General features: G+C 50.3%; 7 protein-coding genes across 7 annotated transcripts; 3 read left to right on the top strand and 4 right to left on the bottom strand.

The window, feature by feature from the left end:
• Positions 1–45: 45 nt before the first annotated feature.
• On the bottom strand, positions 46–885 carry NFIA_028950 (BRcat and Rcat domain-containing protein; the record flags this gene model as incomplete). Its single annotated transcript, XM_001262360.1, has 3 exons — positions 46–217; positions 272–796; positions 851–885. 3 exons carry the CDS (start codon positions 883–885, stop codon positions 46–48), a joined length of 732 nt encoding a protein of 243 aa, XP_001262361.1.
• Positions 886–2,090: 1,205 nt separating this feature from the next.
• Positions 2,091–3,663, bottom strand: arp6 (actin family protein; the record flags this gene model as incomplete). The annotated part of the gene is made up of 4 exons (XM_001262359.1): positions 2,091–2,229; positions 2,286–2,348; positions 2,401–3,109; positions 3,168–3,663. The coding sequence occupies 4 exons, from the start codon at positions 3,661–3,663 to the stop codon at positions 2,091–2,093; spliced, it is 1,407 nt and encodes a 468-aa protein (XP_001262360.1).
• A 380-nt stretch (positions 3,664–4,043) lies between these two features.
• On the top strand, positions 4,044–5,156 carry NFIA_028930 (uncharacterized protein; the record flags this gene model as incomplete). Its single annotated transcript, XM_001262358.1, has 1 exon — positions 4,044–5,156. One exon carries the CDS (start codon positions 4,044–4,046, stop codon positions 5,154–5,156), a length of 1,113 nt encoding a protein of 370 aa, XP_001262359.1.
• Positions 5,157–5,454: 298 nt separating this feature from the next.
• On the bottom strand, positions 5,455–8,451 carry NFIA_028920 (uncharacterized protein; the record flags this gene model as incomplete). The annotated part of the gene is made up of 1 exon (XM_001262357.1): positions 5,455–8,451. One exon carries the CDS (start codon positions 8,449–8,451, stop codon positions 5,455–5,457), a length of 2,997 nt encoding a protein of 998 aa, XP_001262358.1.
• A 1,883-nt stretch (positions 8,452–10,334) lies between these two features.
• NFIA_028910 (uncharacterized protein) lies at positions 10,335–11,759 on the top strand (the record flags this gene model as incomplete). The annotated part of the gene is made up of 1 exon (XM_001262356.1): positions 10,335–11,759. The coding sequence occupies one exon, from the start codon at positions 10,335–10,337 to the stop codon at positions 11,757–11,759; it is 1,425 nt and encodes a 474-aa protein (XP_001262357.1).
• Positions 11,760–12,779: 1,020 nt separating this feature from the next.
• Positions 12,780–13,786, top strand: NFIA_028900 (60S ribosomal protein eL13; the record flags this gene model as incomplete). Its single annotated transcript, XM_001262355.1, has 3 exons — positions 12,780–12,914; positions 13,052–13,210; positions 13,349–13,786. 3 exons carry the CDS (start codon positions 12,780–12,782, stop codon positions 13,784–13,786), a joined length of 732 nt encoding a protein of 243 aa, XP_001262356.1.
• Positions 13,787–14,502: 716 nt separating this feature from the next.
• On the bottom strand, positions 14,503–16,442 carry NFIA_028890 (uncharacterized protein; the record flags this gene model as incomplete). The annotated part of the gene is made up of 2 exons (XM_001262354.1): positions 14,503–15,487; positions 15,544–16,442. The coding sequence occupies 2 exons, from the start codon at positions 16,440–16,442 to the stop codon at positions 14,503–14,505; spliced, it is 1,884 nt and encodes a 627-aa protein (XP_001262355.1).
• Positions 16,443–16,642: the final 200 nt, after the last annotated feature.

Below are 16,642 nucleotides of genomic sequence, written 5' to 3'. Positions count from 1 at the left end.
ATTAGCCAGTTTTGTCAATGGATGTTTGAACTTCGTCATCGACACCTATTCTTCCAGCTCTCTCTCGGCGAATTTCATGGCAGCCACGATAGCAGCAAGCTCACCTGCATCATGCGTTCCCAATCCGTCTTCGAGAGGCGCGCCGGTTTGGCATTGGGCGGTTACGTTCCCTAACGCGTTGTGATGGCAGATAAGCCATGGTCCACCACATTTGTAGCTTTGCTGCGTCAGTATCTCGAATGGCCAAGATGAAGTAAGGGATAGGACTAACCAGAGATCTGCACCACATCTACAAGTTATACGTGGGCAGCCCTCATCAAGCTCGACCATTGCCCCACAGTGAAAACATCTCTGCCAGCCTTGAGTCCTGGCGAGTTCGAGAAATTCAGTCAGTCCAGGGTCGAAGGAACATTTGCCAGGTGCATGCGCCTTGTCCCGACAGCCCGGGCAGATGGCAGTGCCACAATATGGGCAGAGCTGCGTCGTTGATTGACTTTTCAACTTCTCCAGAGGCATCCATTTCCCGCATCTCATCGCGGGACAGTACCGGCGTTCTCTGGCCGGTGTCGCATATTCCCGCGTTTTCAGCTTAAAAAGGGCTTTCTCCTTCTCTGTCAGTTTCGAGAGGACTTGCTCGGACGGAATCATCTGCGAGCAGCACTTCGGCGGAAACAACTGCTCGTTTGCCATGGCTGTGAGTGCCAATCGGCTGAAACAATAATCGCAGTATCTGTGCTGGCAAGGGAGAATCTCCAAATTCTTAACAGATTTGCTGTTAAAGCAGACCGTGCAACGTCTGTTTGCAAGTTAGTACATATTAGAGCTACCCAAGCGGAGCAAATAAACTCACTCCTTCTTGCGTAATCCTCGGCGAAGGCGCGCCATGTTGTCAATGACGCCAAGTCTTGGAAAGACACAAAGGCTCTTTAGCCCTGCGATATGGGCTTGCAAGTGCAAATCAGACTTTCCGGGCGCTGGACGAACATCCATATTGCGCCTGCTTGTTGCACGATGAGCGCCTGTGGATATTGGTTTCTTGAACGAAGCAGCTCCTAATGGAGCTATCTTTTCAGCATCACTAGCAAGCAGTCGCTCCTCTTCAGCTCGGCTCTGAATGAGGCCGGAAATAAAAGATGATAGAGTGATAGAAGGCATGATTAGCTCGGTTGATTCATAATCATATCCACAGTTGTCTTGAAGACGATCAAACCTGGTGATCGCGATATGCGCCCTCGAACTGCTTCGCTGGTCCTAAAGGTGGCACGGCAATTTGCGAAGGGCAGTGGTTGTCAGTCACTGGCCTTATAGCATGATAGTATGACAATGAAGTCTGTAGTATGGTTCTGATAGATATGTGGCCTTCATCATTTCGTCAGTCGGAGCTGAAAAGGGACGAGAATCATTTGGTATGACCCCTTCCTTCCCATGGAATCTTCAACCGAGGGTATACCGCAGGTGCCTGGGAAGTGCCATGGTTCGAGTGTCTCTCAACCTCATGCGCGCGAGCCCGTTTTTCTGAGGAATCATCATTTGACACGGAGGCTTCCGGCCCAATGAGTACTGTTCTGGCGACAAAATGACTGGAACAATATGGAGGAAAAGAGTATGAAGTGAACCAAGGATACCATCATCTCTAACGCCGGACGTGAGAATCACTGACGTGTAAACCTTGACGGACCAGCCAGTGCGGGGTACAATGATAATACTAATATCATCGCTTGCTGATGACTCGTACTGGTAGCGGGACCTTTGTCAAATACTTCTGGGACTCCGTAGATCACCTTGACGCATGATAGGAGCCAGCCTGCTGATTGTGCGAACAATCAGCGCCGTCTATGGGGTCGCAAACAGAACAAAAGTAAAGACAGTACGAACCTGCTCACCGACAAAAATATCTAGCTACGACACGTGTACATTTCCCTTCAGTCTTCAAAGTCTCGGAATCATTCAGTGTATTGTCGAGATCAAGGGTATCATTGAAATGCAGCATTTTGAAGAACACCCCAACAACGTTCATGCAAAATACACAGTAGAAACCACCCATACTCCGGTACCGATTGAGAGGAAGCCCGCAAGTAGCAAAGTTACGCTCAGAGAATGCCAGAAAATTTCCGTCCTGCCCATGAAGAGCCATACTCCTGATATTCCTGACGGGTGATGGCGAGTTTCCTCAACTCGTCTCTGTTCGCGGCTAGTCGTGACGCTCCAAGCCATGTGGAACGTATGGGGCTAAAGTAGAGCGGAATGAGAACGTGTTTCGAGGGAAAATGTCAAGGCGAACTTACTCATGAGGGCGCCGAACTCTGACAACGCATTCTGCCGAAGCTATCTGTCGCAGCTCGCTTTCCCTGAGAACGTGTTAGAACCGAAGAATGATGATCATCGTAACAGCAGCCTTACAATCGTTCCAAAAACCCCGGAATCAAGGTATTCCCTCCAACGACCAGAATATTCGCTAGGAACGACGGATGTAGTCCGGTAGGCAGAACTGAAAGACTCTGCAGAATGATGTCTGGAATACCGGCTTGCTTCATACCAATATCACTTGGTGTGAACAGTATTTCTGGCACAGTAAAGCGTTCATTTCCCAGAATCAGCACGTCCTCGGACAGAGCCTCAGCATTGCCGCCAGAGAGGATACTCTTCCTCTTCTTCGCATTCGAAAGAGGATCATGCGGTCGCATGAAGCCCTTCTTGCCTGTGTTAGGGTCAGGTAGCACATAGTCAACTGTGATCCCTTCGGCTGCGTCCGTCAAGCCCCGTTTTGGTTTGCCCTGCCATGTCTGTTCCAAGTCACCATCAAAGTCGTTGCTTACGAAACAGACAGCCTCCTTAACTTCGTTCATGATGTAAGTTTCATCGACCATGTTGTACTGCCTCATGGACACCATCTCTTTCAGGTAATTTGTTAGATGTTTGCCACCAATATCGAGTCTCCGAATGGCGCGCTGGATGGGTTGCCCTTTGTAAACTGGTGTTACTGTTGTATGAGAGTAGCCGGAGTCGACGACAAGTAAGCATTCCTTCGGTGAGATCGGAGACGAAGAGTCTTGCCCAATAGGGTCTCCGAACAAGGACTGAACTTCATTCCAAGCATTCAGCACAGGTCCTGGGAAGTCAGCATCAATAACCAGATGTAAGACAGTAGGGGAATCCGGCTATCTCACCTACACATCTCACATAGCCGCCAAAGCCCCATTCTTCCATCACAATCTCATCGGCATTCTTTTGTAGGGTCGGCAAAGCGTTCGGCGCCTCGGTGAGCACGAGCGTAGTATCTTCTGGAGATTCAATCCGAAGATCTTTCGACCTCACCGTCTTCTCGTCGAAGAATGCGTTTTCCCATATTTCCTTCTGTGCTTCCCAGTTGACAATGTACCCTTTCTCCACTGGACGCCTGAACACCATCTCGTTCCAGTCGATAACTTGCGAGTTGAGCTGTGCACCAATGTAGATACGATGTCCGCGTGTTTTGGCAATGGCATTCGGGATTGTGCTGCAGGCTGAAAGAGCCTGGTCTAAATCTTCGGGAGGTGGAAACTCGGGTGCATACCCAGCTTTTATGGTGTATGCGCCATTGTCGATAACGAATGTCTTCTCCGGTAAGGACTGGACTTTTGGAGCGGAGTCTCGTGCGGAGGTGCGAGGTTTAGTAGCGCCCATCCTGTCAATGAAACATACGGAAACTTTTTCTCAACTTATTGGGGTCTGTCGTTCGACATCATCTGAAAGTCCTTCCCGACGGATTAGTGCTGTGGTAAAAAGAAAGTCGCGTACGTGATTGATAACAAATATCGGAGCTCAGGCCGAAGGAGTTTGTCCGATCCAGACGTCACAACTGAGAAATTGTTAGGACGCTTCAACTCCGAATGATCAGGACAACCGCCAAGGCCCGCGCCAACTGGACAGCTTTGACCGCAGGTGACCCCGGAGAGCCCTAATCAGTAGTTGCCCCGCAATCTCCTACAAATTTCTCCTCCATCCTACGATAACCTGCAATAACAAAGCCAAGATCGGTATTTGGATCAGCAAACCCCCTCAGAATGGCAAAACAGCTTCGGGTCAGTCTAACGACGACTCTCACTCTCCTGGAGCAACTCCAAGCAGCTCTTTCAGCTCCCGCCGGAGATCCCAAGCCCGCTGAACTTTCTGGAAAGGATGCCCTTCCCCTCCTTTCCACGTCAGCTACCGCGTTGAAATCCCAGGTCACAAAGCTATCCCTCTTGGCGATAACTTCTCCATTCACTCACTCGGCCGTCGGCACCGTTCTCTCGGCATTGAATAGTTCCGTACTCCCGTCTCTCGTGACGGCGGCTCTCCTTGTCACTCCTGCCCATCATACAAAGGCTTTCCACGCGGAGGTACACGCTTTGACGAAGACTACATTGAGGGAATTGACTTCTTTGGTAACCGAGGTTCAAGCTGTTGCCGAAAAGGCGGACAAGGCAAAGGAAGGTCAAAAGAAAGGAGGGGAACTTTCGCAGGCGGAGAAGGATCCTGTGACAGTCGCAACAGGGCGTGTCTGGGATTCGTGTGACGCGTTGATCGATGTCGCGGCTAAAGGGGTAGTTGGATTCGTGATACGGCGCGTCGAAGAGTGGCGGGATCTGGTGCGTGATGCAGTGGAGGAGATTGAGGAGTGGGATCCCGAAGAGGACGGGGACGAATTCTTCGATGATCTCTTGAGCGATGATGGCGAGAAGTATACTCAGGATGAAGAGGAGGAGGATACCGAGGAAAGTAGCGCTGCGCTACATGCGCAGAAGAAATCGACCCTCCGGATTTTGAAGCCTATTGCTCAGATATACCCTGCCATTGTCGCGAATCGGCTGAAGGGCGCTGGCGATGTGCCGTGCTCATCTCCTTCTGGGGTTGGCAGATTAGAACGCTTGATGACGAACTTACAGCACATCCCGGAGCATGTAGATGAAGTCGCGGGAGCCCTGTACGAGGAGGATTTGGGTAAATGCACTCAATATCTCGGCAAGGTTAAACACTGTGCCATGAACGCTGTCGACTCTGTTAAATCGACTTGGGATACGGTGGACGCTGCCGGCGGTCAGCAGAAGGAAGATAAGTTTGCAATATGGTCGAAAACATGGATTAATGTCTTGGATGAAGTCAGCAAATCTGTGGAGGCGGACAATCAAGAATGAATGAATACGTGGAAGGAGAAGCGACCATTCGTGGATTACATTTACAGTTGAACTGCCACAGTTCGAGAAGACCTCTCGCAACTCGAACATCTTATAGCCTGTTGAGAAATCTCCGAATGTATTACAGTCCAGTAAGTGTGAAAAATGGCGTATATACATGAGGGGGAAAAGATCACCAAGATGGGTAAAGAAGCTATACACTGTATAATCAAGGCAGTGCGTCAAAAGACCAAGACCCAGTGCCGAGTTTCGCTAGATGCTTTGCAATTCCGGAGACTTGATTTCCTCACCTCTGGACTTATTCCTGCACAATAGACTCCTCATCGGGCTCCCATTCCGCAAGGTCTTCGCTTCGAATACGATCCTTCAGCCAGTCAAGGATAGCATCAGTCCCTTTCGCCACGACTTGCCATCGGGGAACCCGAAAGCTGTTGCCTGCTACTTCGAACCTTCTCAGGGGGGAGCCGGTGCCCCAATTCTTGCTGCAACCCTCGGCCCTCAGCAAGCCAAGTTTTGGCGGAAGAAAGCTGATGTTGTTGTTACCAACGTCCAGCACCTGGAGGCCCTGCACAGCCTCGAACTCCAAAGATTGAAACCCATTGTCCGCTGCGAGAAAAGTCATCAATTTCGGATAGACCTGGCGCACAGCAGGAAGAGGCCCCGAAAGGCGGTTGTACGAAACATCCAGGGTCGTCAAACACGGAGCCGTAAGATTGGCTAATATTGGCTCGATGGTTGTCAATCTAGCGGCGCTTAAATTGAGGATTTGGAGATTCGGCAGTGTTAGAGATGTAGAAAGAACGGATGAGCTGTCCAGGGGGTTATTCGAGAGGTCGAGATCTGTCAGGCAGTGTGCTAGCATGCTGAGAGCTGGCACAGGTATGCAGGTCAACGAGTTATGTTGCAGGTACAGGCAGCGTATATCATTGAAGTTGATTCGCTCCAACTGCTTCACGTCCACCTCTGACATTTCTGAATACGATCTATCAAGAACACCCCCCGGCTTGACCTGCCACGACGTCATCTGAGCCGGTGTTTCTGGTGCAAGGGTGAATTGCGTGGCGACCGAGCCTTCGTCATCATCGGTGTCCTGAGGCTCTGGCTCACACCTGTTTCGCAGATCACGCTTGATATCATCTGTATTCATGGTCAAAAATTTTCGTTCTCGCAGTGGGTTGTTGGCTAAGCGAAGGGTGGAAAGATTCTCCATCAATCCAATCCTTTCATCCAATTTGGATATATTGTTTCCCGTGAAGTCAACATTGCGAAGGTTTTGCAGCTCGACAAACCCCTGCGGGATTGCTGAAAGACTATTGTCTTCAGCCGAGAGAGTCAAAAGTGCGCTCCAGGTGCAAATGTTCGGCAAATGCTTAATGCGATTCACACTGATGGACAAGGTTTGAAGGCTAGGCATCTCGAGGTCTTCTCGTTCTGATATCGCTGTCAGCGCGTTGCCGGTTACATCCAAGCTCTGTAACGAGTCAAGCTTCGATAGAGAAGCTGGGATCAGCGTCCCAGTTAACTTGTTCCTGGGGGCTCTGAGATCTTTAAGAGGAAGCATGCCAAGAGACTCAAAAGGGAGAGAGGTCAGTTGATTATCACCAACATCTAGTATCCTAAGGCAAGCCAAATATTCCAGGCTTTTGGGCAGTTCGGTTAGAGAATTGCCGCGCAAGTCCAGAACCTCCAATCTGGTAAGGTTCTTCACGTCTGAGGAGAACGAACCCTCGAAGAGATTGTTTGCTAGCTTCAAATCTTTTAAAGCCTCCATTTGCATGACGATCTGAATGCTTTTCGCGTCCAATTTGTTATTGGATAGGTTCAGAGTGTGAAGTCTTTGCAGTCTTCTGAACCCCATTGGAAGGGTGCGCAGCTGGTTGCCATGAAGATCCATGATTTCCAGTCCAGCAAACTGATTGCCTCGTTCGTCTTTGTCTGAATCGATGTCGAACGGATCGACGTCGGGAAAGGCTGCCTCCGACAGCTCAACAAATTCATTGTCTGCAGCGATGAACTTGACAAGATCGACGCTCTCATACCAATCCGTGGTCGAGTTAGGATCGAAGTCATACATAGCCATGACCTCTTTCGGTATCTCTGTCAATGACATGGCCGCAATGTTCAAATGGCCCGAGATACGCCCTGCTTCCACACGCTTGCGGAGCAACCCACTGTTTGAGTCTTTGGGCTTTTGATTGAAGGGATCTTCAACGTTGAGGTTATCAAAGACATCAACGGAGCCGTTTTGGGAGTTGTTCTGCCTTGCCGATGCTTTGCGCGCGGCTTTCGCCTTAGCAATGCTCTCCCTTAATGCGCTGGATGACTTGGAAGCCTTTCTCATTTCCATTTCCGACTGTTGCTCTATTGAGAGGTCCGGCGCATTCAGCTGGGTTGATGGCTTTCTCGAATTATTTATAGGGCTGGAATTGTTCGCCAGAGATTTCCTTGTCTTTTTCACATGGAGTGGAGGAGGCGGAGGTCCCATGTCTGAAAACGTAGCGTTTGCGGACGTCTTGCCCAGAGCTGGGCGAGGATCTGGAGATTTGCTTGTCGTATCCTTAAACCCGTTATATAAACTTGCTCTTATAGATGGCTTCTTCAAGTTCGAGGGGATGTCGGTACCAGCCAACGATGTTCTCTGGCCGGTAGAAGCGCCGTTTGAAGACAAGCTTGGAGCGGGTGATATCCTAGACCTCGAGGGAAGTTGTATTGCAGAAGCTTGTTGTGAAAGAAAATCATTATCGCTAGGTTGCCGCGTAGTTGATGCCCTCGAAGGTGATCTTGAGGTCATCGCAGATGGTGTCCGAGACGGGGACCGTACCGGGCTGTTGCCATTGAAGAAACTAGATTGCCTGCTCGAGGGGCCAGGTGATGGAGGGATCCGGGATAATGTCTCGATAGTCCGTTCCGATAATGAAGGTCGAGGGCGACCTCGGCGCTCTGCATCTCCCACAGCGGCATCTGTTCCCAGCATGGGGGCTTCTTCCAAGGCGTCTCCCGCGATTTCCGACCGTCCACCATCGCTCAGTCCACTGTTGGAAGTGTCTCTCTTCTGTCGAGGTTTCTCGGGGGTCCTGTACGACAATGGGTACTTTGGAGGAGGCTTCTTGGGAACGGGCTGCTCAGACGGTCTTCGGAGCCTTGTAGCATCAAGACCAGGATCTGCGCGCAACTTTTCACGGGAAGGGGAAGGTTTGATGGATCTGGAAGCGCTGGACGTTGGCAAAGGCAGTCTGGAGGCAGCCAGCCGAGGGATCCCACTCGGTCTAGTTGGTGTTTTCTGTTGCTGGTCCATTTTGCGACCACTCGGTTGCTGTTGTGGTCAATGCAGACAAAAGTTTGAGGGGCATGCGATTGTTGAAATGCGTTAGCGTCACTGATGATATCAGTAAGGACGTCGCATGCTCGACCTGAGAAATTTTGTAGTCGTCCAGAATTGGGAGACAAGAGTCAGAGCAAATTCAGATTAACAAAATCGTGGAAGCTAATAGGCTTTGGTCAGCCTTGTACGCTGTCTAACAATCAATCTTGTCCATATCTCTTTGTTGGCAACATCGATGTTTATTTATTTTACTCCGTACGAAGTACTTTGCTGTACAACCTACTTGGTGCCTGATAATAGTGCCTGAGGCCACTTTCTCCATTCGCCGCCAAAGCAAGTAATCTCCTGGGGTCCCCACTTCGGCATCCCGAGACAGATCCCAGATCCATAAGAGATTCACCCAAGGGTTAGCCTCAGGTACCATTCAAGCGCAGAACTTGAGCCTTCACGTGCCTCTATATCTTGTTGTCTTGTTGTTATCTGTACAGTGTTTATATCTAATCTTTCACTAACCTCTATTAAGTATGATCTAACGGGCTTTATCCTTGTTACCTTGCTCTTTTGGTAAGCAGTCGTCAAGAGATATATAATTTCTTCATTCCGCTGGAGAGGACTTCAGAGCACCACAAAGAGATTTTCTGTCGTATCCGTTAATATGACGCAGCCGACTCGAACAAACAAAGAATTTTCGTCAATGGGACGGCTAGTCCATTTACACACCGGCATACTAGCGTCTGGGCTCTAGGATATTGACATCTTACCGTTGCGGAGATAAAGGAAGATATGTGGTAAGCTATGCCAGTGTTCGAAGAATAATACTCCCCATACAGAGTAGAGAGGTATTAGTGGTTCATATCTTATCAAAATGGCACATTAGGACCCATTTTTGTCTCACTAAGCTACGTCTAGCCTGTTTAATGTGTTTAAGTCTGGCAATTGCCTTGATGCTTCATCGGTAGTCGTAAGGAAGCATATATGCACGGAGTAACGACCAATCCTGCCATTGTACGGAGTACTTTGATTCTTCCGATGACGTCCGCATCATCAATTAGACTTAAGATTCATAGTATCAAGTCCTATCTTAGACCTAGTCTCCGTAACTACGTCAGGTATCGCGTTGCCTGAGTTACGAGGTATGGCCCAGGGAGGTTCAGCTCTTGTTTACCTTTTCCGAACTTGAGTGATCTCCATTCTAGCCTCATTCGGAAAGGGAGGAGTTTTGGCGCGCGGCTGGGCTCACGTGGGTGGAGGCGGGTGGTCATAATTGGTCCAGGCCGGGAGCGTCGCAAGCGACTCTCCCAGCCCCCCCGATGTGCGAAACTCCCGCTTGCGACATCCCGTCCTTTAAGGCATCAAATCGCCTGCACGCCGCGATCCTTGCGTCTAACATCACACATACAATATTGCTTAACCTCTTTCCCAGTCCTTGAGACCCCTTGCTCCTATATCATTCTGCAAAAGATCTGCCAGTTATTCCATATCGGACTTCCTCCACGGGTGTCAGCGACCATACTTGATTAGAACGTGCTTCTACCGGCGCTATCAGTGATAAGACCAACTGCTCATCGCCGAAGACCAGAGTGGGCGTACAATTGTGTCCGTGTCAGCACCTTCGGCAGCTGTCGCCTCTACTTAGACATTCTTACACTTCCATTCTATCCCAAATACAATATCTATCACAACCGACCCGACATATCAGTCGGGTGTTGACGTGCCAAATCAAAGTCCGGTATGTGCTCGTTTGTTGACAACAAGTGATCTAGCCCCACCTGGTTGGGTGATGCTAACACACCTCCAGTGCGAGGGTCTACCCCACGGAGTATATCATATCTCACTTGGAGCGCCACAACTATATCATGTCTCAAGAATCCCAGTTATCGCAGAGCTCACTTGCTCCTCCTTTGGAGCTTCCAGGGCCAGCCACTCCGGGTCGACGGCCAAGTCTCTCTGCTTCACCTGAGCTGGATGAAAAAGTCCAAAGCCAGGTTTCCCAAGCCGATCAGCGCAAGCTCGTCTCCCCCCCTTCATTGGCCTCCTCGGACATGACCCCACCTCCATCTTCACAAGTGCCCGGTGCTCCCTTGCGGCGGTCAAGATCTCGATCGACCACATACCTAGCATCTCCTCCGGATATTGAAAAGACTCTGTGCGCTGCATACGGTGCCTCTGAGAATCTTCCATCTGTCAGTGACATCGACACTGCCGGCGAATCCGAGCTGCGTATAATCGCCAAAGAGCTCCTCAGTGTTGCGCAAGAAGCCCGTATGTCGGCCCTGCATTTCAAACTTCAGAATAGCCTTCTGTCTTTCACAAGTAATGAAGCAATCAAGCGCGCCGAAGTTGAACATCAGTTAGCGAGGCGGGAGGTGGAGATTCTTCAGAGTTCCGAGTACCGAAATAGACATGGTCCGTCCGAGGTGAAGCCACTGCAACCTATCTCGAACGCGGAACTGGAGGCCGCCCTCAAGCGTAATCAAGAGTTGGAGAGAGTCAATGCCACTCTCGATCGCAGATTGCGTCGCGCGAAGAAACTCATCGAGCAGGAGAAAGAAAAGTCCGAGCTGCTCATGGAGGAGAATGATCTGCTGAAGAAGCGGATTAGAGAAAACCGCGAGCATTTCTCTAGGATGATCGAACGTGGTTCCATGTCGCCGAGCCCTCAGATCCAATCCGGCACGCCTCAAAGAAAACCAGTCCCCCACTTCCATGACAGCCCCAGTCCACACATGAGCCGCGGTGAAAGCCATCCGTTTGCTGCTCTTCTTGCTGCAGACAGAGTTCTCAACAGAGGATCTTCTGATTTCCAATCATCTCCACAAAGGTTGCGTCAAAGACAGCATTCTAATGGCCACGTGCGGGGCACACATTCATTGTCTTCGCTCCCCATGACACCGTCGCAGTCTCGGACGACGCCCCGAGAACATCTGTTCTTCACTCCGACCAGAAATACTCAGGATGAGCAGCGTGACCGCGACAGCACGATCTCTGCCTCGGACATTGAAGAAGCCGAGACAGAAGAAGACATTCCAGCCTCTCAAGCTGATTCTCCTGCAACCAGCATGCTTCGTCCCGACCCTGTTATCAGCCAGCAGGAGACTCGAAGTGCGGCAATTGCCCCGAAGACGAGCACATTATTGCAAACAAAATTGTTCGGCCAGGTGAGGAAGGCTGGCGTCGACCGTCCTCCGAGTGGACTAAAACGCAAAGCTAGCATTGACGATAGTGCGGCTTCGAAGAAATCGAAGGCAGCTGAGGGGGTGGGTCTTGGTATTGAAGCGTAGACTACTTAATGATTGTGTATACACGTGCATAATCTTTACTATGCTCCTTGCCTCGCGGGATCTCGCGGTAATCGACGCGACTGAACTCGCTATGACATCGCTTTCGATTCATTGCGATAGTCATGAAAGTTTCATTTTGTTTGCCTTCAGCTGCGCCTTTGATTTTGATTTACTCATTGCTCCCTTCAAGGGACATTCACGATTGATGACCTTTACAAGACTGACATGTGGAATTGGTGTTTTCTGGGGCGTCTCTTTCCGCTTCTGAAGCTTTTGTTGGTTTACAGTACGGCCACCGCTGCCTCTCCAGATTGCTTTTCGGACATCGGTGAAGTTTTTTTTTCCAAATGAAATATTAGCAAAACGGCCTGCATGGCAGGGACGACCTTGAACAACTGCTACTCATGTCTTGTAAATGTAAGAATAACTTTCCGACCTGCGTGGATTAGTAATTTGTAACAGACTGCAATACTTTCAATACGGAAGATGAACGTCAAGCACGACAAAGCATCTAACAACAGCAGCCACAGAGCTTCTATGTCATGATAAGACAATGAGCTAATTTACACCTAATAGAAGACTGATTCGAATTGAGCCTGGAGCCATGACAGTGATCGAACTGAGCTGGGATTCTGTGAAATCTTCGGTATTGAAAGTTACGTATCATGAAACCTTACCACATCCGGCAAGCAGGGTAGGGCTCGCTAAGCGAGGCGGTGCGGCTCTGCGCGGTTGGCCACACCAAAAAAGTTCCACCCAATATTGAACGACTCTTTGGAGTCTTGAGACACGACCAGCAACAACCCACGACGACGACGACAACCTCCCGGCTCTGATCTCCATCCGTCACAATGGTGCGTTATATTATCCTCGCTGTTTCGAATATACGAATAGATCGTTGAGAGATTTATTTCGATGGTCATAATGAGAAAGGGCTGGCATGCTGATTTGATTTTTTTGACGGTGATATAGGCGATCAAGCACAACAACCAACTCCAGAAGCACCGTGAGTGAGCCCTCATGAACCGCATTTTTACAAGACATGGAAATCCAGATTGTATCGCATTTTTTTTGGGAATTGATGGTCTGACGGAGATTTTGATATTAGACTTCCACAAGGACTGGCAGCGTCGTGTGCGCGTGCACTTCGACCAGGTACGAATCCGAATCCCATAGCCTTCCGAATTGCACCTTCAAGCGGACGACTGGACACTTTTGCAAAAATGCCCAACTCCGAACGGAGCGAACGAGAATTTCTTCGAGTGTTCATGGACTGACATTGGGTATTATAGCCTGGCCGCAAGCACCGCCGTCGTGAGGCCCGTCTCGCTAAGGCCGCCGCTGTTGCTCCTCGTCCGGTTGACAAGCTGCGTCCCGTTGTGCGCTGCCCTACCGTCAAGTACAACCGCCGTGTCCGTGTCGGCCGTGGTTTCACCCTTGCTGAGCTGAAGGTAAATTCATCCTCACTTTTCGTCCCACAGAGCGGGGAGTTGGCGGTGCTTGGTTTACCGCCCTAACTCGTATCCGCATGGGCTGGATTTGGATACAGGATTTGGACGAAGGCTCACAAAACTCTTTCAAACCAATAGGAAGCTGGTATCCCCAAGAAGCTCGCTCGCACGGTCGGTATCGCCGTTGACCACCGCCGTGTCAACTACTCCAAGGAGTCGCTCGTTGCCAATGTCGCTCGTCTCAAGGACTACAAGGCTCGCCTGATCCTTTTCCCCCGCAAGAGCGGTCAGTTCAAGAAGCTTGACTCGTCCGCCGACGAGGTCAACGCCGCCAAGGCTGCTTTCGCCGCCGAGGGCAAGACTGAGGGTTACACCACCAAGCTGGGCGCTATCTTCCCCATCAAGAACATCTCCGCCGCTGAGGCCGTCACCGAGGTCAAGCGCGATGAGCTGCCCAAGGGCGAAGAGGCCGCTTACCGCCGCCTGCGGGAGACCCGCAGCGAGGCCCGCTACAAGGGCATCCGGGAGAAGCGTGCCAAGGCCAAGGCTGAGGAGGAGTCTGCTGCTAAGAAATAAATGTGATTCTCAGCTAATGATGATCGGGTCGATTTTCAAGTCGGGGATTATTAGTGTATTGTGGCATGGCGTGGCTTCCCTTTTCTCTCTTCACCTTTGTCCTTAAAAAAGCTCCCAACCTCTCGAAATGCAAATGTCCCACTTTCATGTTCACAGACCGGTCCTCCCTGCGAAGTTATCGATCAACTTAATGAAATACCTTTCAGGACGCGTCTGCTGGCTCTGCTTTTCGTTCCATGGAGCGCTTGGGTAGATTTTGCCGATCATACCAGGGACAGGCAGCTTGGGCACCCTTCTGTGCTGCTCCACCTAAATACTCATGCTACATTTAGAACGAGTTTCTCAATGCATGGACGTGCAAGAGGAGGTAGAGGAGATTTGGCAATTGCATGGCATATATACACAAGTGTCTCATACAAGTGTCCACAGGCTTTTACTCATGGTATCTTGTAGTGTTTCCAGGATTTATAAATCCGCAAAAGTACAAGTACTCTGGACGTAACGTAAACCATAAGAAACAGTGTCGCATGCTTGGCCGGGTATAAAAAAGTTATCAACACATCCATGTCCAAGAAGTAGCCAATATCCAAAACTCCGATCACGGCGCCTGCTTCATCTCCAACTCAACCTTCCGTGCCATTTACATCATCTATCATAGGAGAGAGGGCGAGAAACCGCGATATTACAGGAGCCGGCAGAATCACCCCAATCTTCCATTAAGCATGCACTTTTGACAGCTTTCCGCCGGCTTCAACGCCGAATAAAGCATTTAGGACGCACTCGGCAGCTCGAATGATAACATCGGCCTCAGTTTCAATTGCGCCCTGCTGACATCTGGAGTCCCTCAGTACCTCCCGGAGGAGCTTCTTGGTCTCTTGTTCGATCTTTCTGCAAGATGTGCCACTACTCGTTGATCTCGACGCGATGCTGATATCGGGCGTCAGTTTAGGTTCGCTTGACCATTCGTCCATGCTCAGGTCGCACGAAAGGAGTAATTTCATCCTAGTTTCCTTGGATTCGAAAAGCATCGTGCTGCGCTTGAGGTGTGGCAGCAGTCGGCGCGGATTCGACCTATCATCTTGTCCCTGTTGTGTGCTGTTCTTTCCAGGAGCGCCAACCCCCAACGCAGGCCGGCCAAGCAGGTTTGCGTGACGGTTCTCGATTTCGGACCATACGAGAGCACGAGACAGCATTGTTTCCCAATACTGACTGATGCCCTGACAGAGGCCTGTTATGTCTATTTTCAGGAGCGGATTGGACAGCCTTGAATCGATCCATCGTCTCAGCGATGTAGGGATTTTTGTTACGGAAGTTCCAAGACTCGTCGGGACTGATATTGAGGTCAAGCACTGTAATTCGGTGTTCGTTTCGTAAATGACGGGTATACTGTAGATGCTGGATGGAAATGGGGCTGGAGCGGTCAGTGTCAAGTGATGTCTTTCAAGAAGGGTATCGTTCTTTAAGTCGGAGGTAGTGTTCGAATGCGCGGTTAAGTTCAACGGTGCAAATACTGTCAAGTATGGCTTTGCGCGAGCAGATACTGCGAGGGCAAACTGATTCGTAGGGGTGGGGGACTGCTGTATTGACGGCGCGAACTTTGTGGTGAAAGGTAATAGGGTGGATAATAAGGACGATATCGACGGATCGGCGGCAGGGCGCTTCGCGTTTTTGCTGGCCGGATCTTCGGCTACTAATATAGAGCTTGTTCCGAAATCAGTCGGTTGGTTGATGCGATCAGAGCACCAAACAAAACTTACATGAGTCTGTCCAAGTCGTGGTCCGGTTCCATGGTCTCATGTTGTCGGCCGAACCTCTCTGACCAGCTCTCCAATTCCGCGATGTCCTCCTTGAGCTTTCTCAAGTCGGCAGAGAGCTCTCTCTTGAGTTTTTGTTTCTTCAAAACAGGTTCTGGAAGAGATTCTTTCGATACAATGACGCCGAGTCCTGATAGGTCACCTGTTTGTGACCCATAATCAACCCTCCTGAGCTTCGAAGGGCTTTTCTCTAGTAAATCACCAGTTCGCCGCGCTCGGAATCTCTCAAGCTGCGTGCTGGGGCTGCTGCTCAAAAGTCCTCTTGGTCTCTCGGGGGGATTTTCCAAGCCTAATTGAGTCGGCGTGGGGGGAAGGTCCGGTTCCTCGAATTCTTCATGCAAAGACGGCTGCTCAGAATCAATGCTCACATTGACTTCTCCTGTCGCGCTGCCAAGTTCAGACGCTAGTTGATCTTCCGGGGTGTTTATAGGTTCCGGATTTGTCGCAGTATTCGGTAAGTTTGCTGGAGACCCGAAGACGAAGTCTGCAGGAGTGATTTTTCTGGACACTCGTCTTGGGGGTGCAGCAAATGCTTGAATTCCACTCGACCGTCGGGTTGAGAACGGCGAGCGCGCATCTCCGGCTTGTCGCGCAGTACGTACAGGGCTTGCAGTCGACGCCAACGACGGTCGAAAAGCCTTTCTATCCCGTAGCCCAAATACTCCCGCCTCCGCCTGCTTCTGTTGATCATCCTGATTCCGGTCCTTCCCGGGTGATTTATTATGAGGGCGTTCCAAGATCTCAGGATGTGATCTTGCCAGACTCGCCTTTGTTGGTGCTTGAAAGGTAGGAATCCTCGAAGGGCGCGTTCGAGCGTCATCCCTGACGGTTTGTGAACTCATTTGCGACGCGTCGCAAGCGGTAGTAATTGTTGACCGGAGTGATTAGCGCCGCTGGCACAGTTCGCAACTAGGCATCCAAATGGTGTAAATGGCTTATTTCAATAGATCTGTCAGTCATACAATAGAAGCGACTGCTGCCTCGAGCCTTAATGGCAGGAACCTGGTTTCAACATCGTGCAGTATGTGTTCCGCGATACGCA

Source organism: Aspergillus fischeri, genomic scaffold, assembly GCF_000149645.3.
Source record: "Aspergillus fischeri NRRL 181 1099437636261 genomic scaffold, whole genome shotgun sequence".
Classification (NCBI taxonomy): Eukaryota; Fungi; Ascomycota; class Eurotiomycetes; order Eurotiales; family Aspergillaceae; genus Aspergillus; species Aspergillus fischeri.
This window is presented reverse-complemented; position numbering and strand designations above follow the sequence as displayed.